The sequence below is a fragment of the Syngnathus scovelli genome, chromosome 5, assembly GCF_024217435.2.
Source record: "Syngnathus scovelli strain Florida chromosome 5, RoL_Ssco_1.2, whole genome shotgun sequence".
NCBI lineage: Eukaryota > Metazoa > Chordata > Actinopteri > Syngnathiformes > Syngnathidae > Syngnathus > Syngnathus scovelli.
This window is the reverse complement of record NC_090851.1, coordinates 3,247,696-3,268,905: the sequence shown is the minus strand read 5'-3', so window position 1 is coordinate 3,268,905 and position 21,210 is coordinate 3,247,696. Positions and strand designations below refer to the sequence as shown.

Sequence of the window (21,210 nt, the reverse complement as noted above, 5' to 3'; positions counted from 1 at the left end):
GATGACTTTACGTGCTTTATGATTAAATTAAGTCTTACCAATAATAATTCTGGCATCACATAAGGCGTCAGAAGAGGACGCCGATACCTGTGGCTCAGCAAGATGGCAACGAGGACCTGTACAGGTATGCGGCAGGAAAATACGTTCCGTCCATGCCTGTTGAATTTTTTTAAATCTCTTTTCCATGGAATTCTCCTTTTTCGCATCGCTACATATCTGAAACGCAACGTTGCTCGACTGAGTTTAAGAATTACTGGCACCAAAGGAGAACTTGCGGTGTATTTATGTATGCAATTAATCTTCACCAACTTCTTTCCCACCTTGTTGATCAGTTCTCGGTGAAGATCAAACGGTTGAAAAATAAGCTGCGCGAGAGTTGCATTCTTATCGGTGGTTTGCCGTAACCCGATACCTGTCAACGTGGAAAAGATCTTGATGAGCATCTTAGAGTAGATTAACAACGCAAATCGGGGTACTGGCCTCTGAAAAATGTGGTCCGGTGTTTGGGTTTGATCGTCGGGGTCCGAAACCCGGCCAGGATTTTAAGACGACAACTTAAATCGTCAATGGTTTCGGACGTCTCCCGAAACACTGCGTCGTCGGCGGGTATGATGATTGCTAGCTTTGCAACTTGCTGCTGCCATTGGATGATTTGCTCTTGAGCTTGTGACAATTCAAGCTACCATAAGGAGGATTTTAAGGAGCATTGCCAATTAGGCTCAATTACAAAACGAGGTTCAGTTTTTAAATTTACCTCAGTGAAGAGGAACTTGTTCCATTGGTGTAAAGATTGTCTGCAAAGAGCTGTTAGCTCCCAAAGCTCCTTCCGGGCAGTAAGTTTAGGAATGTCAGTCAGATCAGACAAGTCCACAGGATTTTCTAAAATAAATGACATCAATATTAGCGGATGTGATTTTTTTTTTTAAATACATACAATTTTAAAATCTAGATTAATAGAATAATTGTTCTCACCTACAAATATTTCACCAGTCTTAGACAACAGCTCCAGATTGGAGGTGGCCTTTTCCACACGAAGAGTCATATAATTCAATTCGGAAACCACCTTGTCAGCATTTTGACGTGGATCAAGAAATTGCCCAGAGGTAGCGTAAGAGACTAAACATCTTAAGTCGGAAGCCATCCATGGAAACATCGTGTCCAGTGCAGCAGCCACAGAGGGAAGGCGAGAACGTAACGTGCTATCTGCAAGCTTCAAGTGGGAATAATAGCAATCCCACGTGTCGAACATCTAAATATAGGAGAACAAGCGAATTATTAAGGTACAGTGTGTGCGAAAATGAGATGAAAATCATTTCAAAAGTTTTTTTTTTGTACCTTTTGAGACAAAGTCAGTTCCTGGATGGTCATCTCTCTATAATGAATGCAAATACTTTCCTGGAGGGTGCGACTGTACTCCAAACGTGTTTGCATTTCCGCCAACATGTTCACGGACTTCCACACCTGAGGAGACATTGTTGTTCAACATGTTCATTACTCCCCCCCACCTCAAAAATGGAAGATGATATACGGGTAAAAAAAAAAAAAAGAAATCGAGATGGAGGTATCCATACCACATCAACATATTTTGGCAGGTCATGCAAGTCTTTGGGTTCGGTCTTGAGAGCAGCGAGAGCTTCCTCCAAGTCCTTCAACAAGCTCTCTGTGCATAATTTCATTTGCTTCACTAACTCTTCCTGTACTTCATTTTCTATCAAACTCAATTGCTGCCCTGGAAAAAAAAAAACTAGGCTATTACATTTTGGGAACATTTGCACCAAATTTCTGTGCCATTTAGCAGACCTAGAAGCTCCTTCATTTGGGTGTAGTGGATAATAAATAGCTGGTTGGATGTAGAGATGAATGAGGGAGCAGCATGGATTTCTTCAAGCCACCTTCTTAGCTTGGTAATTAGTTGGCAATACAGTAAAGCAGGTTGACCCTTCATCTTTTCTAAAGAGGCTTGACTCCATTGGTTGATGAATACGTGGACATCCAATAACCATGTGTAACATGTTAACATCTGTTGGATCTCAGACTCTGCTGCCTGTCCAAACAGTAGAAATAAAAATAAGAAGACATATTAGGTAACAGCGGCGCTAATTTCTTAGCTTGCCTGCATCAGCTCCGAATGTTCTCTGTTGATAAGCTTGCCCACGTCATTGATGGTAATGTACCACATGAGTTGTTCTTTGGATAAAGGAGAATATGAGCCAGGCATTCTGTGGCCCTCAACGGACATCATCATCAGCTTCCACTGGGGGCGCTGTTCTCTGATCCATTGACAACAGCTATAATGCGTAAGACCAGGCATTCCATCATTGTCTTTTAGCTCACCTGGAAAGGTATGACAAAATGAGAAATTGAAGAAACTTGGAGATTACAAGTACTACTTGGTTAGCTTAGCTTAGCGAGAAAGCACATCAGCGTCAATTTGTTAATTCAAAAAGTACCTTGAGTTTCTATGTCAACAGGATATGGACTGTAGTTGGAGTCAGATGATTCATCCTGACAATCAAGGGGCCTGCTGACCTCCAGGAAAAATCCACAGGAGTCACACATCTACCAGAGGGAAGTCACAAAGGCGATTATAAATTTGCAGGTCAGAAAGCGTTACATTTTTTTTGAAACGTGGAAGTCACCTGGTTTATGGAGTCACCGGCAGTTAAAAGCGCCTGAGTGAGTATTTCTCGGAAGAGATGTAAAGGTGGGTCGAGAGTCAGATGATCAGCACCAAGACGAAGATCAGTTTGGAAGAGGCAGATATTGTGACAATTCTCTCTCTGATGAAGACAAAAATATTCAGGCTACATATTGGATTTAGGACTACGATTCCGTACAATTCATAAAAATGATTCAAGTAGGTTGATCTAGTTTAGCTTTACGTTACCTTCAGAACGTCGCGGAGGAACATCGACATATTTTGCTGGACGACGGTGACAAGACTCTGCACAATAATGTGATTGACGAGAGCGGCAAAGTTGCCCAGCTTCTGCAGGACGTTCTCTGCGTGCGCCAAGTCCTTCTGCAGATCATTAAGGTGGGCCTGGTGGAGATGCATGGGCTTGCAACAATGATGTGGCATGTCGGCATACTGGAGGTGCTCCTGAAGCTCTTTGAGGACCCTGTAACTCTCCTCTTTGGCCTGGAGAGAACATTACGTAGACTCAATTTATTTCCTCCAACATGGCCGGAGCTAGGGGGGGCATGGGGGCAAAATATGGAGCTCCCAAGTATATTTGACTTTTGGATATTTTCAAATTTTAATACCTTATTCAGGATGCCTATGCGAAATTGTGCCAGCTGCTTTAAACTGCTCCGAGTATTTTCCATACATGTTGCTAGAACTTTCTGAAATTCCAACAACGTGTACGATTTGGACTTATCCAGAGGTAGCAACTGTGTTTCTTTCATCTCCTCTATCCTTCTGTAGAAAAAGCACATTCTTAGTAGTGGTAATCCAAATAGTTCATGTTATTTTAAGAAGATGAACCGCTAAAGGAAAACACCGTTTTAATGGTTACCCATTTGGACATGGATAATAGAAGATGAAAAGTCTCCTCACATTTTTCTTTGCCATCACTTGTAACCTCTGTAGCAACATTATAAAAACAAACAGGCTTATTTGATTTGCTGATGTCTCACGACAATAATTTTAGCCACACGACATTTGAGGAGCATTTTTTTAGTTATGAATCTTAATTTTTTTTTTAATTCTTGCGGTTAAGGCTAAAACCTTTCGCCACCTGCCGCAAAGATTGAGACCGACCTGGATAAAAGGATGAGGCCGTTTCTGTACTGGGGGATGTTCGCTAGCAGTTGTCCCTGTACCACTTCAAATCTTCGCTTGTAAACAATCTCACGTACGTTTCGATACCATCTAGAACAAAAGACAAATAAATCCATACCAACGCCGACCACATTAGGCATTCACGTGCCGCACTTACAGAGTGACAGCATTTCGTAGAGTGAAATCCCTAAAGAAGGGGATTGCCTGCAAAGCTGTCCACAGGACCGACTCCCTGTGCCACTCTTCCAAAGAGACCAGTCCTCCGTAACCCGACTGTGTGACATGCAGCACCGTAGCGGAGGAGAAGACGTAGTGCTCGGAACCGGCTTCGCCAACCGGGACCACATGTAGGTCGTAGGGTCTTAGGAGGAAGCGACAACAAAGGCACATTTTAGGCGGCATGTCGGTACGCTAGCAGTTGGTGTAGAGAAGCTAAGCTGTACCTGTACCAGCCACCCGCTTGTTCCTTCAAGTAAAACACTTTTAGTTCTCCCACGTCTCTTTGCTTGAGGAACAACTGAACCAGCTCCATGCCTGTAATGGGAACTTTTTCAACAAGAGCTGCCCTAAAATAAAAAATAGAAAAAAATAGAATGACTTTATTGTTACTGTACCATTGATGTACAATTTTTTTTTACTTTTTCAGAAAGAAAAATAACAGTTTCATATTGTATGCCATAAAAATACAGAGAAATAAGAAAAGAAGTTTGGGGAATGGATCACATGACTTTTGAAAATTTAATACGCTACATAAGTGGTGTCAAAGACTAAAAAAAAATTCCTAATTAATTGTGTAAGGCACCTCTGCGCTGCGGCTTCATCAGTCGCGATGATGGAGATGTCAGCGGAAGACAACAAGTGCTTCTGTTTTGGTTTCTCAGTCCATTTTATCTCTGTGACGGATTTCCGGGATCCTGAAAGATGAGGGCTTCCAGGGCAAACGCTCGGACCGATGGAAGGAAGATTGAACAAGTCTCTTCTTGTGACTCTTGATGCAGATTTTTCTGTAGAACTGAATGAATAGGATGTTATTGAATTCTGAAATTAATTCATCATACTCACAAATGTATTTAAAATCTGAGCCAGTTTAATCAAACGCAAAGCTGACTTCCATATGAATGGCAAAAAGTTTTCATGAACAAATTCAAATTTCACTTACCTGTGTGTCGATTCATCAGCAGTCCTACCGGGGATGTCATTGCATGATTCGGAGGCCGTCGTCGAGTGGTTTTCCATCCATTTTGTTTCCGCTAATTGCACTCGAATTGAGGCACAAGAACTTTCAGGAGAGACGCCCACAACGATGGCGGGAAGACTGATTAAGTCCCGCATGGTGACTCTGGATTCATCTTTAACTGAGAAACTGAATGAGGGATTAAAATCAGACGTGAATTGATGTTTGAAATTTCACCGGCGCTCGGATACCTCTTTGCCGTTTCATCCGATAAATCCGTGCATGATATTGATGCTCCTGACTGAAATCTTTCTTTCCGTTTGGACTCTGACGGGACTTTTACTGATCCGGTTTGAGCCACAGCAACGGAGCTGACAGGAGAGTCTGCAGCACCAATGATGGAGGAGGGATCGAAAAGGCTCCTGCGCAGCGCGGATCCAGAAGAAGAAGATGGCGCAGGCCATAGTGGCGGCAAAGTGGCTAGACTACTGCCAATCGTAGACGGATCCTTTTTCTTTGGCTTAGCTTGCGGCTTCCCGCTGTCTGTTGATCGCTTCAGAGGTTCCATGGTGGGACTCGTCCCTGTGAAGTGGCAGCGAACATGCTGCGCCAATATCGTCAGCAAATTTCACCAACTGGGTCTTTTCACATTTTTCTCTGATCTTGTGAAGGAGGGACAAAGTGATTAATGAAAAGTGCAAGTCTCGTTCATAAATTATATAATAATAATAATAATAATAATTTTGCTTGCTAACTACAAAATTCTCTTCACACTGACAAAACTGTGACCAACCACTTTAGCGATACCCAACTTAATAGACAATAAAATAATAAAATAACAGAAATATGTTCAATTTTATGAAATTTGTCAGCCATAATTTATTGCAATGTTAAAACGAGGGGCGTTTTATTTACTTACTTACTTACTTACTTACTTACTTACTTACTTACTTACTTTTTCTTTAATATTAGGAAAATCACTCGCACTTGCACTTTACAAGTGACAATCAAAATGAAGAGTGTGAATTTAATTTCAAAACCCAACATTTCTAATAAACTAATTAATAAATGAATTAGCTAAAGTTATATTAAGTAAAACTAGCTAAAATGTGTTCGCTAGCTTGAAGCTAGCGAATACACATGACGTAATTACCTAATGAAACGAGTAATTGTACTAAGGAAAAGCCAGAACTTACACTTTGGAGACCCCTTAAATTCTTTGACAGTGACGTAGGGTTGCGAAATGGACAATTTCGTCGTTTTTGTCGTTTTAAAACGTCATGAAAGTGGTCGATAGTGTAAGGAGTTGAGAAGCTTTCTTTTTACCTGCATAGAAGTAACCACGGCAACACGCAGAAGTCGAAAATCCGGAGCTCTTTGCTTGACATTGAACGTCACCGCATCGTCACGATTTGGGCTTTGCCCTTGAACTTTGTAACTTGAATTTCTACATTTCGTCTCATGAAAAAGATGACAAAATACACCAGAAGGACCATCAGGTAGACAATTAATCAAATTATGCCATTCTGTTATTATTCTTTAAAGTACTGTTGACTAAAAGTGTTCAGTAGTCTTTCATGAAAATGTCATCAAAATAAAAAAGCTATGATCGGTTAATTTTCTGTTATTGAAATTCACCACCTTTTGATCATTTCTGTGCCATATTAGAATATAAATTATTCACATTTCCGTTAAATGTCAGGTTGTCAGAGACTAAATATAAATGTTTTCAAACCCTTTTCCACACTAAATCAAAATCAGATTCAAATAAGTTAAATAATAATAAATAATACCAACTCTAGACACCCTTTTATAATTGACAATTTTTGAGAGCATTTCAAATTCCTCTGCTTGGCATTTTATTATCTTTTTAAAATTATTTAATTTAGATTTGTCCCCATTGTTTGATATTAGTGAACCCCACGACACACGATGACAAAAATATTCTATTAATATACATATAATAAATATATATACATACACACTTATAAATTAAATATATAATATAAATATGAACCTACTCATCAGGAAGTCCAGTATGACCATGTCAATGAAGTCCACCAGCCTTGTGCCTTTGTCATAGGGCGCTGTCTTCTTGATGGTTGTGCAGTAATCTGGTTCCGTCTCCCATCTGAAATGCATTTCACTTGCTGACAACCCTTTTCAAACTTCTGCATACCATCTATGCTCTCACTTAGCTAGTTTGCTGCGGCTGTAAGAGCGTCTCCAAGGTGATCTCCAGCTCCTCCGGGTAGCCAGGGAGAGATCTGGCAGCATGAGGGCCAACGAGGCCTCCAGGGCCGTAGGTCGGCCGCACACTGCGTGCTCTGTGGAGCAGTAGTAGGAGCACCGACCGTAGAAGCACACATTGCCCACTAGGGGGAGCCACAAGAGCATGGAGAATGGAGAAGTAATGGCTGGAGGAACATAAGGAACTACCTAATCACATAGTGTAGAAGTAAAATGTTAACCCAAGGACTACCGGGGGAGTTGAAAAATGTCCGGGCCAGTTTGTGATCCGTCGTGATGTCTTTAATCTCTTTGACCACATCCACCGTCCTCCCAACCACTGGGGGCACCCTCCGATAGCCCAGAATCCTCCAGTGTGAAGACATGAACAGATGAGTGACAGAATGAGCACACCAGAGAAGGGAAGGCTGAGACACATGATGAAATTACAGTATTACTCTTCTTTGCATTTTATGTCTGCGTGCCCTGTGGCACCATGCTGCCTCTTACAGGTCAGTCTTGATATTACAGGCGGTTTCTGTGTGGGATGTGAAAAATTGGAATGCGCGAGTTACGTCCTACCTGTCCAGGTGAAAGGCGGCGATTTCTGCATTATGTCGCTCAAAGTCAGAGAAGTAGTAGAGGTTGTAGTTAGTTTCATCATTTCTGTCCTGCCTGCAAGCACAGATTGAAGACACCGTTCATTCGTCCAATTTTGATAATCAATCACTGGTGACTGAAGAGCAAGTGGGAATTGATCACGGAATCAATTTTCTTCAGCATTTTTCTTTTTTATCTCTGAAGATCTCTGAATGATCTGAAGATGGTTTAGTATTTTTTTTTATCTCTGAAAATCTCTGAATGTCAATTTTGCTATTATCAACTCACTTCATGGGTTTGAACATGGCCTGGCCATAATTTGGAAATGACATCACCAGTTTCAGCTGTGTACCGCCGCTTTTCTGCACTAGAAGAATAAAGATGAGAGCGTTATTAACGATGATCAATGATGTAAGACATCTAACTCGAAAGATACTTTGCTAACCCAACCTGGAATGATCATTATAGCTGTGTGAAGCTAATGAACGTACCATCCTCGGCTGAAGGTTCTTAAAAGCCTAAACATCCAAAAAAGTGGAATCTGAATTTTAAAGCATCACTCCAAAACTGCCAGTGTCAGCTACTATCCAAAATCCTTCCCTCCAATCTGTCCTCCAAGGACGCACATTGACCTCCAGGCCTGGCTCTGGCATCGCATTTCATTCCATTCTTTTTTTAGTAACCCTCTTCAGATGTACTCATCCACTTATAACCGTCTCGACTTTAACGGCGGCATTAAGCGGTCACATTGTTACCTGCGCTCACGATGCGGTGTGTGGCAAGTTGTTGGATCACAGACTCCATGTTGGGGTCCGGATGGGGGTAGAGCTGCCAGCGGGAGATGGTCAGGTGAAAGCGTAGCCACGGGGGATGGCTGTCACCGCTGGTGTTCCAGCGGACGTTTTCGTAACCTTCTTGGCTTGCACTCACCCTGCAGACACAATCGTGGTCATTTGAAGTTCTGCCATTTTAGGATTTTTTGGATTATAAGTGTCAAATTCAGGTCCTCAAATGTTTGAGATGTTTCCCTCCTCGCCGGGTTTTTACTTTTTAGACCTGGATTGGGCATTTGAACCCGCAGTGTGACTACTGACCACATCTGGGAGCTCCTCTCAGACTTCATCTTTGGTAGAACCCTCAACAACATATCGTCTTGTTGAATGGCTGACATGGGCGCTTTGTAAAGAGGGTGGTCAAACAGCGCCTGAAGCTTCGCCAGGCTGGTCGCAAGAGGATCAATAAGAGACGCTTTCATCAGTCCAATCCTTCTACTTTGGAATTTATCCAGAGGTGCTCCTCCACGACCCTTGACACCGGGAGAATCTCTTTTAGGTGGTGACTCGGTTAAAACTGCGATGGCCGTGAAGCTTTTGTTTGCCGGGTGTTTTGAGAAGGTCATGCTGGTCGGTATCGGGGGGTCACAGGCTTGCCGGTACAAGGAAAGCGAGACAAAAGCCAGGAGGAGGTGAAAGAAAATGGAGACGAGTGCCAAGGACAGACAGATTGTCCTGGAACGACGACGCATTCTCCACATCATCTGGGTGTAGAAAGAAGGGGGAGCAAAGAGACAACAGGGTCAAGCAAATATTGAATTCCTCCTAGCATGCTAGCTCCTACCTAAGCTAGCACACCATTTAACTTAAGACAAAGAATTTTAAAGATAAATTAAGGAAAAAAGAGGAAACTTACTTCTTCAATTGAGCTTCCTCCCACGTTGCTGAAGTTGAAAAGGAATATTCGGTATCAACTGCGGGTTAGCTATTTGTTTGGATTGTGCCAGACTGGACACAGTGCCAGGTTAACGTGGTCCTACTCAATATACTAGTTTGAACTTTCAGAATTGGCAGACTCCATCAGGACTGTTGCTCAAATGCCCTGGGATGCTTTTTTTATTTTTTACGTTAACAATCTTTTTCTATTGAAGGAGCAGCACACTTATATGAATATTAAATTATGTTTTCTATATCCTCACAAAAGAGCTAAGCAGTGACTTTCAAATGAAAAATTAATATCTGTTCTGGCCCGACGGTGGTTTCTGCTGCAATTTCTTTCTATCCTGAGGTGACTTTTGAAACCATCACTTTTTCTTTGTTCCACCTGTGTCTTTTCACACTCAGAAGGTGCTGCAACCTTCATTTTCAGGTGCTGAGGTGGTTGCTAAGATACAGCGCTCAGCTTTCAAACTCGATGGAAACATGGAATGAGGGCGCTATGAACTGAGCCCAAAATGAAATGGGAAATTCTGGTTCAGGTGTCAGCTGGAGATAAGTTTCTACTTTTTGGGTGCCAAAGTTAACCTTAAAATACAGGATTTCAAAAACTGTCTATACTTGAGATTCAATACCATCTAAGGCTGAAGTGTGACTCCACCGATGAATATTTAACGGTGAAGTGACAAAAGCGGTGGGAGGAGTTATTTAAAGAAGGGTTTTTATTAATAATAAATGAGATGTGCCATATTGTCAGCAGCTTAGGGTGGGCGGGCCACTGGAATCCTCACCAGAGTTGATATTGTCCATATAGCATGTGCTAGCGCCGGCGTATTGCTAGCAACATATTGCTAGCAGCGTATTGCTAGCTGCATATTTTGAGCAGATGGATAATCACTTTTCTGGTGTTAGGGCAATGCAGGCATTTATGTTCAAAGATTATGGAGGTCAGAAAATATCTTGACCTTAGACGTGTTCAATTCTTGGTGTTAGCATCACAGGAGGCTTCAAACTTGTAATGAAACACAATATTCTTTTTCTGTTTGTGGCTAGAGTGCAAAGTGACCTGATTGCACGTTTGGGTACATTAAACTCGTTCTGTCAACAACTTCAGTGGGTCACGATGCTCTTGTGCTGGCATAGTGCGAGGGACGATGACGTCACTTGAATAAGCTCGGGGAAAACATGAAATGTTATGTTGAAAGAAATTTGAGTTTCTGACAAAAAACAATGCTGCTAAACTTATAGCGCTGATGCAAGTGTCCATCGTAATAAGAATATTTGTCAAGCGTTTTACTTTTATATCAAGGTAAGAAGTTTTCTTTAGTATAAGTGAGGTTCTTGGCAAGTTATTACCGACATAGTTGCGGAATATTTTTGTTCTAGTCAGACCCCTGCTGCAACTTTTTTTGTCTTCTCTTTGGCTGCTGATGAAAAGCGCTCGTCTTGTTAGTCCTCGTCGAGTTACGTCGGGAGGGATCTTTTTGAGTTTCTTCCTCTGTATTTGTTTGAAGAGTCTCGCATCGTGTTAGCCGGCGGCTCGGTATTCCTCGGTGACGAGCTGGCTTTTTAACTTTTTTTTCAAATGCAGCCACAACACAAGACAACGTACTCTCCATGAAGTCGCTAATGACTGTTGCGTCTTCGGCGTGACTTCCCGGCTGCCTTAGAACAAAACGAGACTATTCTGTCCTGTCAACAAACAGCACAAACTTTAGTTACACATTTCAGAGTTTATTATCTCTTTCGCCACTTGCTCAGCAGTTCTTTCAAATCACAGCGACAGAAGATCCTTCACCTATGCCGTAGGCTAAAGTCGGGATTATTGCCACGTAACCAAATTGTCGGCATCTACTAATGAGACGTAGAAAATCCTTGTCGGACAGTTCCGACGTGTTGGGAGAAGTGTTATACTTGAAACGCCTGGACACAGGAGAGTCCCTCCTCTTGTTATGGCTCTAAAGCGACCTCAGTAAACAGCAAAAATTCACAAATCTGCCTCAGTCATTAATATTTCACTCCGCCTCATTCTGTGTCCGTACCGTTGATACAGAACAAAGGCGGTTAAACATGCCGGGGTTGTTATAAAAATTCTCTACAACAAGAACAAAAGGTAGATCAGGTCGTTTTGTACGAAGATGCCGCTTGTTAAAAGTCCGACTATGTACACGTTTAAAAAAAATCTAAAAACATCGTATTGAAAGACAAGTGCGTGTCATTGTAAGAAATGTTGAGATGACGTGAACGTTGGAAGTGGTGATGTGCGCGTGTGTGTCCAGCACACACACACACACTAGACGGTCCCTGCAGAGGATAGAGAACATAATTGTTTGGAGAACCCTGGCCCGTTAAGTTCAAAGTGAGTGGTGACAACGTGGAAAACTCCTTGGAAAGAAAGACAAATGTGAGATAAGGCAGGAAGCTGTTCAAGTGTCTTCAAGTCAAGACTTGATGTCAAAGTTCTTCTCCCCATAGTTCAAGCAGCCGTCAACCTCAGTGACCTTTTTGTAGTCCAACTGGCAGCTGGTTTGCGAGACGAGTAAATAATAGGAAGGGGCTGTATGTATGCGTGTGCTAGGAGCACTTCCACACGCACACGGCCAAACTACCTCCAAAGAACATGTAGAGCAGGTTCTTCACCTCGTGCGTGACCTCAAAGCCAAAGCCCTCGCCGATCACCACGTGCCACGAACTGCCGAACTTCTTGTCCATGGACTCTTTGATCATCTTGGCGGCGCTCTGGAGACCAATGGCAGGAAGTCCATGTAGGGGGAAAAAAAAAAAATCAGAACAACTCCCACTTACATTTAATCCATTGTCTGTACCACTTGTCTCCAATAAAAATGCATTATCCCTGATTATTGAAATTTAGTGAGGAGTTAAACCCACGTATATCAGATTGTATTTTTTTACACTGGAATCACTTTTTCAATGCGGGAAAAAAAAATTGCACTTCCATTTTGTCGCCAACGTACCTCATTGTTGGTAGCGAACTTTTCACAGGCAGTCACGCACAGCTCCATCGTCTCGACCCTCATTTCCTCAGGCATGTCCGTGTGCTGAGGACAAATCAATACTTTATCTTCTGATACATTTATTATCATTTACATATTTCTGCTTCATCTATCTCAGAGTCATGGACAGATGAAATGTTCCTGGCTGCGTGAGGAATTCACATCCATGACTGTCTTTATAATGGAGATTATTAATGATGTCATTCTCAAATTGTATTTTTCCCCTTGCATTCTCCAAACCAGTTCTCAGAACATCACGACTGATGATATCACCACTCCTACCCTAATAAGTGGGAAACTGTGTAGTCTTTTGTAGTCGGCCTCTTCTTTCTTTGCCTCGCCGGTTCCTGCCATCACGACTCCTGTGAACAGTTGCCATGTTAATCAAAACAATTCTAAAAATGTACATTTGTTAGTACCGAGCAACACTTAGCAACAACACACAAGAAACCAATCAAGCTAGCGAAAGAACAAAAGCATCCAGTTGTGGAAGTCAAAAGTCATTTTCCACTCAAATCGCAAGTTTTTATCTTTAAAAACTAAAAGGACAACATTGGGCCATTGTGGCTAGTTTGTAAACACTAAGCAGGCGGAGATACTGGAACCTGAGAAGCATCGTTCACAAGCTATCCAGTTAGCTTAGCGTTAGCTCCGTGGCGAACAGATAACATTAAACACATTCTCTTTCACCAGGCGGTTGTTGACTCTTCAGGGTTTGTTAAGGGCTAGTCATGAAAATGTTGAATGACTTACTCAGGAGGCGTTTGGACCGCAGGAAAAGTTCCACAGTTTGAGTCCCAGGGGTTGTTAGGGGGACATTTTAAACAAGAACTACACGGACAGAAGAAGCCCCGCCTACTCGTGACACGCAGCGTCTCTATTGGCTCTTGATCTTGTCAATCGACTCGCTCTAGTTTGACATTTATTCATTCATTCTCTGATTTATTTATTTTTTATAAATTGGATTTGAGTTTGACTATTTATATATTTCATTATTTTTTATATTTATGCGATGTATTTTTTAAATGCATATTGTTCTATATTTTTAAAGTTTTCTCAATAGACACTTGTTTTGCTAGTCTAGTGAGTAGCACGACTTTTGTATTATCTGATATAAACACCAAACGCTTTTTAATATTACTTATGTTTTTTTTAAAATACAAGATAGTGACACTTGCAGACAGTAAAATGTGTCTTACCCTATTTAAGCGGTCCCCACAAGTGACTGTTACCTAGACTCTTCCATAAATGGGTCAAAAGTTATTCGAATATAATTAGAATGTTATTAGAATATTATTAGAACATATTAGAATCAACGTGTTTTTAATCCCATTGTTGTCATTCTGGTAGAGAGTAATTCATTTCTATGATATTAGCTAATATATCTAGGATCACAAAGCAATGATTTAAAGTTTTATTTTTATTTGGAACTGTTTAACTTTTTTAAAAAACACAATTACCTAGAACAGTCATAGAAAAATACTTTTTGGAAAAATACAGTTATCTAGAACAGTCATAGAAAAATGTGAACATTGTGTGCGTGTGTAAAAAACATGTTTTTTGAGGAATATCTGAAATATGAAAAGATAACATCTTTTTATTATGAAGATATATATTTTTTAAAAATCACCCATTTATGCATCTAAGGGTTAATCTAAAACAAGTACTACTCACTCTGCCGTAGATCGGATTGGATTACGAATCTTTGGACAGGCAGGCAAACATGGCAAAATAATAATATTCCTCATCTCTTGTTTGGGCTCTCAATGATGCTCAGGTCAACTCCGGGTCAGCTCCAGTCCAGATGAACTTCTCACAGTGTGTGGGCTATGAGCATGAAGATAATCAGCGTGTTGTATGACTAATTGTGTGGCACCAGATTACGCAATTACACCGTTTAACGACATAAATCCGAATGACCCAATTTGATCGTGACAGCGGTTAACAAGCAAGGCAGACAATCTCAATTATTTATGTATTCAAAAGAAAACTGATAATTGTGGTTACAAATGTTTGTGTATGACATGACATTTAGTATTCTGTATCAACATGTAAACTCCTCAAAGGAGAAAACAACTTCTGTTTTAGACGTCATTAAAATGACTAACTCAAACTGCATCCTAAATGTGTGGTGGGACCGTTTTAATGAAGCTCAGAGCTGACGCAGCCTTCCTATAAAAATATCAATTGCAGGAAGGTATGAATGTGGACTAAATAACCAGAGAATAAAAAATGTAGGCTTATGATAAAGAATCCCAGAGGGAAGATACGAGCTTCTTTTAAACATTTTCTCGACGGCAGATGTACGCTAACATTTTCTCGATGACTTTTGGAATAACCCGAGTGGGATGAGTCACAGCGAGGCAATGCGAGGATGTCGAAAAAAACCTTTTTATGCGTGTTTGTGAAGGCAGCGCCAAGATAAAAAGGTCAAGCAAAGGTTCGTGTCATGTGTGGCTGCTTGCAGGAAAGCCAATTAGTGAGCATCTATAATTCATTTGTAGCGGATGCAGATTGTTTGGGGGTGGAAAGGGGATGGGCGGTGAAATGATGACCATACGTGACAATTATCGAATAGATGCGTCAAGACAGACCGACTGACGGCTTGATAATACGGCAGAGACGTTATGATGCTAATGACTGGATTAGCAGTTAGCACGTCTGCCTCACAGTCAGAGTTTTCGGTTTTGGATGATCCCACGTTTTTTTTTGGTGTGCTTAGAAAAATCTACACTTGAACTTGGAACGTTGAGTTACAGTCACGACGAACAAAACACCCAAGAAATCAGTTTATTGGAAAAACAAATGGCAGAAAACCTGAAAGCTGCCAGGCTACTAGCTAACACTGATCTAATTAGTTTTTCAACAAATTCAGTTTTTTGGGGTTGTGTCAATTGAGGCCAGTATTTTTTAATATTTTCCACAAAGCCCTTTAAGCGGTTTTATCCAAGGGAGACGAATCTAGCTGAATTTGCAATGCAGAAAAGCTTTTGTACGATTTTAATTAATGCAATAAGCATCGGGTTATTGTTCTTCTCCAACACTAATGGCTGGAGAATCTCCATCCTCCCTCGTGCATCTGTATTTATGATGATAATTATCTCTGAGGTTGCATTTGTGCTTGTGTCTCTCTGTGAGTTTTATTGTGCAAAAGATTGGACGGAGTGCTTTTTTGGAGCGCTGTCAGATCATTTCCAACTTGAACCTCATCATATTTTTATTCTTATAAAATTAGGACATGAATTAGTTCCATTTTTTTTTTTTGAGCATGCCCTGCATACGTCTCTGCACTTGTGTACTGAGACAAGAAATAGTTTGAAGCAAATCACACTTGAGTGCACAAACTTATATTTTGGTTGAGTAAAAATTTAATTAAATCATATTTATTTTTAATGCAACGCAATCATAGCAATTTAAAACCATTATTACTTGTGGGAACTTGCCAAAATGCGCGTCCAATTCTGAAGATCCCTAAAAAAAAATACATTTTATTGAATTACTTGCTGACTTTTAATGTTCTTTACAAACTGAATTTTCAATTTACCCAAACAAGACGTCTTGAGAGGGACAAAACGCCGAACATTAAAAAAAAAACATTCTGTGGGGTTTAGCCAGGGTACAATTTAATCTTCTAAATCACAGTTTGGCATCAAAGTGCGAATGGATCGAGAATGCTGCTTTTCCCGGTTGTGCGATCGTGTCAAGCAACATTAGCAAGGCTACATAAACACACAATAATTACACGTTTACGCTATTAGATCACTGCGAATGGTGGGAGGAGTATGGACACTTGAACATGACGTCATGATCTTGAGAATCCTCGAGAACTCGATTTCAGCAATAAACACAACATGAGGTGACACAAAAGCTTTCCATCTTCACCGACTACACTTCCATCACAACCCGAAGATCTCGAAGCTTTGATTTTCATTTCACAGAGATGATTGACCCAAACTAGCTCTGATAGTCAATCTACAAGCTTGTGTTTTGATTACCCAACGAAGGTAATCAATCCCAAGACTAACCTCATTCTCAGTTTAGAACTAAACACCGAACACACCCACATGGAAAACAGACGAGCTCTTAACGTTAGATTAGCTTCGTCCCGTCAGCTCCCCGAGCTCCGAACAAATGCTTTACATTCTCAAGTCATTTATTTTACCCCTCGATAAAATCTCTCTCGGCCCTCACTGTTTTGGGCTGGAGGGGTTGGATCTCTCAGCAGCGTGGCAAGGGTCTAAGGACTCCTTGACGGCTCCTCCATAGACGTCTACGTCCAGATCGGTCCAGGGGGCGATGTTCCCGAGTACCGAGGAGTTGCATTCCGCCAGGGCGGCGACTTCGGCGGGCTTCAATACCCGGTCCCATAAGTTGAACTGGGAGAGTTCACCAACCAGCGCCTGGGAGGCATCGAAACGTCCGCCGAGGGTGTCCTTGGGTTGGGGAGAAAGAAAGGTGTGGTTCAGGATAATCATTTTGTTTGTTTTCTATTTATTACAGGGCAGGAATCTTCTAAAATTCAAGTTGGACCAGACCCTCCCAAAAAAACATTACTCCCAAATTCCTCCTTCCCTATCCCGTTTGGTAGTTCCCTTGACTACCATTCTTCTCCTTTGTCTTGTAAATGGAAGAAGAACTTGCACCAGCAGCAATTTTTATTCCTTATTTTGCATTTTCAAAGGTAAATTAACTCGTGGAAATCCATCGATCAGCCGTAATTGGTGATCATGGAACGTATAACCCCTGAAAAGTGACAAACAAAGCAACATGCTAACATTAGCGTGTCCGCAAAATTACGATTACATATTTCAACCCAAAAAAAACTCTTCAACATCAACAAAATCGGATTTCCTTTTGTCGAAAATGTGAGTTCACGTGAATAACACATCCAATTCCCTCCGAACATTTTAAATAATCATTTTTTACCTGCTCCTGGCCCAGGATGAGCACCCCACCAGGTTTGATGGGGTGCCAGGCGGCCAGTCCTTCTCCCCGCCCCTTCATCTTGCCACCCTGGTAGGCCTTCCATACACCGTCCCTCAGGGTCCAGCTAACGCAGATATGCTGCCATGCGTCTTGAGGGAGCGACAGCGGCAACTGTGCTACCTGGAAGTGAATGTTAGGACGAGTGTAATTTGACACAACTGAATCTGAAGGCTGCTACATTAGCTTATCAAGCTAGCTTACGCTAGCTAGCATGTGTTTGTTCACAAAGGTTGACTCTGTATTGACAATATTTATTTTTTTTGAACAATGGACTTTAATTTGGATCATAATTCATGTGTTGAGTGATAATAAGGCCGCTCTTGCTACTTTCTCATGCTAAATGTCTGGCTGCCGTACGACTGTTGCTTGCAAATGGTAGCCTGACCGATTGTTAGTTAATCGGAATCTTTTGTCACACAAGTAAGAACGCATAGCAATCGGTTGTGTTCTCAGCAAACAAAAAAAAAAAACACAATATAATATTGTGTTTTATTAAAACAACGTTGTTTTGACTAGATCTGGATCAAGATCTGGCTTCGTACCTTATCATTAATGAGCAGCTCCACGGGGTTGTGGACACCCTGCAGCAACACCAGCTCGTTAGGCTGTCCAGGTACCGAGTAGGAGAAAGGTGTACCGATCCCGCCTTCCTTAGCCTTCAGCCACACACAAGCGGTGAAGGCGTACATCTCGGTGATCTCCTTCCGGACCAGGCCGTACATGTAGTTGGTGCGCATGGGGAAGGACAGCACAAAGCCGTCGGGGAAGGACGGTTCTGTTAGGGCTTTGAAAAGAAAGAATGTTGACAGAAGACGGCGGCACTTGTGAATGGTGACACGAGAACGTTGTTGTTGCTCCAAGTAAGAGCTCTACTAACTCACTGTGCTCCAGTTCACTGACGCGGTGATTGGCGGTGTCCAAGCCCTGGGTGATCTTCTCATACTGCCCTTGTGTCTCCTTCCTCATGGCCTGCCGCTCCTTCTCCAACATTTTTATTTTCCTCTCCAGCTCACCCTCCAGGTCCTCCACCCTCCACGGAGCTTTCCCACGACCCGGGGTCCCCTTGGCCGGGAGCTTGGAGGCGGGAGAGCCCGGTCGTCTGGCCCCGGGGCCTGCCGGCGCCGGGCCTGGGGGCGCCGGACCTGGGGGAAAGGGGTTGGTGTTGCCGGTGGGTGGAGTGGGGGGCTTGGTGGTCATCGGTGTGCTGCTACTGCTGCTTGTTCCTGTAGACGTGTCCGTGAGGTTCAAAGCAGCTGGGCCGATCTCTGCCTGGAGGAAGCCAAATACTGAGTCGTTCTAACTTCAAACGAATGTTCTTGTCATTCAGAAAAAAAAAAATCATTCCAAATTCTGACTTTTGAGATTTTCTTTTATGTGGGCAAAAATACGCTCACTCGGGATTATTTGATTAACACTTCCATGCCTGTAGAATTGAACGGAAAATAAATTAATTTAACTTTAAGGACTTGATAGTTATTTTTTTCTCATTCAGCAAAATAGACAAGACAATCATCTATATTGATTGTCTTATTGTTTGTCAAAGGTGACTGAAGCATAATGATGTGGTGTCAATCAATACTGACTTTAAAAAAGAACAAAAGATGAATAAATATCAAGAGTTGCTGAGGCAAGGACTGCATGTCCAGGATGTAAATTGATAACCTTGGGAACTGTATATTTATTTCGAAGCGTGCCCCTGTCTCCATCTTCGCCCACACACACACACAAACACGCAAGCTGTTAAGAAGCTGACCTTTCTTTGCACAACCTGGCCAGCTTCATCTTTTATTTATGTCTCTCGATCCTGCATGTGGAATGAGGGGAGGGAGAAATGCTGCTGTCACAGTACTGGGGCGTGTCGGGGTGAAGGATGCTGGTGGCAAACACTTCCAATCAAAGGCCTTCCTTCGTTAGGATTTCGATAATCAAATCGTCACATTATAATTGCGCAATATATTAAACGTTTTGGGAAAGACGAGGTGCAGAAATTCAGCAAACGTCTGGTTGCCTTGATTCTATTTGCAGTGACTAAGAATCGACATAGATGTATAATTTTTTTAGCAAGTGCAATCTTTTTAATTGATATGGTGATAATAAGTGAAAATCGTCTTGAGCTGAATTTAATCATGACTTCGGGCAATTTTGGCTTCTCACGGCCCGTAAAAATATTACACTTGGGGAGGAACTTGGTCAAGTTGAAGTTAAAGTTAAAAAAATACTAATCTTTTGATACTATTAAGCTAGCAAAGTTGATTATTTAAAAAAAAAAAAATTGGTATTGTCTGCTCTTACCTCTAGCTTCTCAATTCGGTCCTTCAGGTCCATGATGGCCCGAGCAAGCTCCTCCACGGCTCGGGCCGTCTGCAGCTGCGAGGCTGCCGAAGAGCTAACGTCGTCCCCGGCCATGACCCGCCGGTTCCCGCTCCAGACCCCGATACTGCGTTCGGGTCCGGCCCTCCCGCTGTCCTCCTCTTCCAGGCCGCTCTCGCACTCACTCAGCTTTCCCGTCAGCTCGCGAATCGTTCTCTGGTCCATGAGGATCTGGTCGTTCTGCTGCATGACCATCTGCCGGAGTTCCTCCGCGGTGGTGCGGAGAAACGTCCAGTCCTCATCGACGAGAGGGTCGTCCGCCAGCGGCTGCTGCCCCGCTTCTTTCCTCTTACAGTCCCCGAGCGGAACCGGCGTGCAGATGAGTCGGCTGTAGCTGAACACCTTGGCTGAACCTCGGCCGGTCTCCTCGCCGATGTCGAGCTCGTTCAACGTGGGGAGCCCCAAGCCCAGTCCGTTCTCTCCGCCGTAGGAGTCGGCGCCGTGGAGAGCGCCGAGCGGGCCGGCGTGAGCCACCGCGCCGGGCCGTTCCAGAGGCTGGAGGAGCGTCTCTGACGTCAGGGTGCCGTTGTCGGCCAGAGCCACGGCGTGTTTGCGGGGGTAAACGCTGGCAAAGATGCAGATGACGGCGCCAAGGAAGGCCAGCGTGCCGGCGCCCACCAGAACCACCATGAACTTCATTGTACTGTAAATCAAAAAAATATCCTCAATATCAATGAAAAACGTAAACGTGACAATTAGAGAAGATTCTCTCGGATGATGTCTGCTGCGCTGGAGTACCGAGCAGTCTGGATGCTCGTCGTGTTGTTGCTAAGCTGCTCTCTCCTCTGTGTGTTGCCATGGAGACTGCTCCGTGGAAGAGGAGGAGGAGGAGGAGGAGCCAAGCTGTGTGCCTCTGCGTCAGTCGCAGCAGGATGGCCGGGGTGAATTCGCAGGAGCAGCAGTGTGAACAAACAAGGCTGTGATGGATCAATGCAAGTGTGTGTGTGTGTGTGCATGGCAGGATGTAGCGTGACAAGAAGCAGAAAAAAAAAAAGGTGACAATGAAATGTCATATTGTTCTATTTGTAGGACCACTGCAAGACCGAGTCATCCAAGTGGTTTGAGCTTCTGCCTTGCAGTCAAGAATATTCTCCCATTCGTTTCAAAAATATCCACACAAAATTAATTAATATCAGAATACCAAAGTTATTTTAGTTATAGGCCATATTAAAGTTGTTTTGTCTCAGAAGTAAGGATAATGTATTTATTTAAAATATGTACTATTGCAATTGTGATGACATCAGCGATTATGTTAAATTCACTATGTATTTTTTTTTAAAGATACACAAGCAAAAAAATAATCTGTATTGCATTAAACTCAAATTATTTTATTATTTCATT

At 42.4% G+C, this 21,210-nt stretch overlaps 4 protein-coding genes and 1 long non-coding RNA gene across 5 annotated transcripts in view; 1 reads left to right on the top strand and 4 right to left on the bottom strand.

Moving 5' to 3' along the window:
- Positions 1-5,655, bottom strand: part of LOC125969552 (dynein heavy chain domain-containing protein 1) — an 18,233-nt gene extending 12,578 nt beyond the window's left edge. The window contains exons 1-19 of the mRNA XM_049721743.2: positions 5,213-5,655; positions 4,947-5,150; positions 4,590-4,799; positions 4,231-4,353; positions 3,945-4,148; positions 3,767-3,877; positions 3,268-3,424; positions 2,888-3,142; positions 2,640-2,780; positions 2,451-2,559; positions 2,114-2,334; positions 1,801-2,044; positions 1,572-1,729; positions 1,336-1,461; positions 973-1,249; positions 755-879; positions 481-679; positions 321-412; positions 39-216 (exon numbers count right to left, since the gene is read on the bottom strand). Coding sequence (XP_049577700.1) covers positions 39-216; positions 321-412; positions 481-679; positions 755-879; positions 973-1,249; positions 1,336-1,461; positions 1,572-1,729; positions 1,801-2,044; positions 2,114-2,334; positions 2,451-2,559; positions 2,640-2,780; positions 2,888-3,142; positions 3,268-3,424; positions 3,767-3,877; positions 3,945-4,148; positions 4,231-4,353; positions 4,590-4,799; positions 4,947-5,150; positions 5,213-5,529 — 3,451 coding nt within the window. The 5' untranslated portion in view covers positions 5,530-5,655. The remainder of the gene's footprint in view (positions 1-38; positions 217-320; positions 413-480; positions 680-754; positions 880-972; positions 1,250-1,335; positions 1,462-1,571; positions 1,730-1,800; positions 2,045-2,113; positions 2,335-2,450; positions 2,560-2,639; positions 2,781-2,887; positions 3,143-3,267; positions 3,425-3,766; positions 3,878-3,944; positions 4,149-4,230; positions 4,354-4,589; positions 4,800-4,946; positions 5,151-5,212) is intronic.
- Positions 1-12,508, bottom strand: part of LOC125969545 (extracellular serine/threonine protein kinase FAM20C-like) — a 26,076-nt gene extending 13,568 nt beyond the window's left edge. The window contains exons 1-10 of the mRNA XM_049721732.1: positions 12,475-12,508; positions 12,140-12,238; positions 9,480-11,191; positions 8,885-9,327; positions 8,546-8,721; positions 8,079-8,157; positions 7,773-7,865; positions 7,444-7,559; positions 7,156-7,336; positions 6,983-7,092 (exon numbers count right to left, since the gene is read on the bottom strand). Coding sequence (XP_049577689.1) covers positions 6,983-7,092; positions 7,156-7,336; positions 7,444-7,559; positions 7,773-7,865; positions 8,079-8,157; positions 8,546-8,721; positions 8,885-9,327 — 1,198 coding nt within the window. The 5' untranslated portion in view covers positions 9,480-11,191; positions 12,140-12,238; positions 12,475-12,508. The remainder of the gene's footprint in view (positions 1-6,982; positions 7,093-7,155; positions 7,337-7,443; positions 7,560-7,772; positions 7,866-8,078; positions 8,158-8,545; positions 8,722-8,884; positions 9,328-9,479; positions 11,192-12,139; positions 12,239-12,474) is intronic.
- On the top strand, positions 6,311-21,210 carry LOC137840340 (uncharacterized). The gene is made up of 2 exons (XR_011086927.1): positions 6,311-6,460; positions 19,819-21,210. It is a non-coding gene; the product is annotated as an uncharacterized lncRNA (long non-coding RNA).
- Positions 11,213-13,415, bottom strand: LOC125969551 (dynein axonemal light chain 4). The gene is made up of 4 exons (XM_049721742.2): positions 13,267-13,415; positions 12,796-12,875; positions 12,475-12,558; positions 11,213-12,238 (listed from the first exon to the last, which is right to left on the bottom strand). Exons 2-4 carry the CDS (start codon positions 12,865-12,867, stop codon positions 12,074-12,076), a joined length of 321 nt encoding a protein of 106 aa, XP_049577699.1. The 5' UTR covers positions 12,868-12,875; positions 13,267-13,415; the 3' UTR covers positions 11,213-12,073.
- Positions 16,110-20,508, bottom strand: nptxrb (neuronal pentraxin receptor b). The gene is made up of 5 exons (XM_049720257.2): positions 19,792-20,508; positions 18,381-18,768; positions 18,042-18,283; positions 17,440-17,619; positions 16,110-16,946 (listed from the first exon to the last, which is right to left on the bottom strand). Exons 1-5 carry the CDS (start codon positions 20,506-20,508, stop codon positions 16,701-16,703), a joined length of 1,773 nt encoding a protein of 590 aa, XP_049576214.2. The 3' UTR covers positions 16,110-16,700.

What these genes read in the sequence shown, in the direction of transcription:
- LOC125969551 (XM_049721742.2), bottom strand. Translation starts at nt 12,867, where the DNA reads ATGGCAGGAACCGGCGAGGCAAAGAAAGAAGAGGCCGACTACAAAAGA. An exon ending in ACAGTTTCCCACTTATTAGG is followed by an intron (nt 12,559 to 12,795) that starts GTAGGAGTGGTG and finishes ATTTGTCCTCAG; the next exon opens with CACACGGACATGCCTGAGGA. An exon ending in AGTTCGCTACCAACAATGAG is followed by an intron (nt 12,239 to 12,474) that starts GTACGTTGGCGA and finishes ATTGGTCTCCAG; the next exon opens with AGCGCCGCCAAGATGATCAA.
- nptxrb (XM_049720257.2), bottom strand. Translation starts at nt 20,508, where the DNA reads ATGAAGTTCATGGTGGTTCTGGTGGGCGCCGGCACGCTGGCCTTCCTT. An exon ending in ACCGAATTGAGAAGCTAGAG is followed by an intron (nt 18,769 to 19,791) that starts GTAAGAGCAGAC and finishes GGCTTCCTCCAG; the next exon opens with GCAGAGATCGGCCCAGCTGC. An exon ending in TCATCCTGGGCCAGGAGCAG is followed by an intron (nt 16,947 to 17,439) that starts GTAAAAAATGAT and finishes CCCCAACCCAAG; the next exon opens with GACACCCTCGGCGGACGTTT.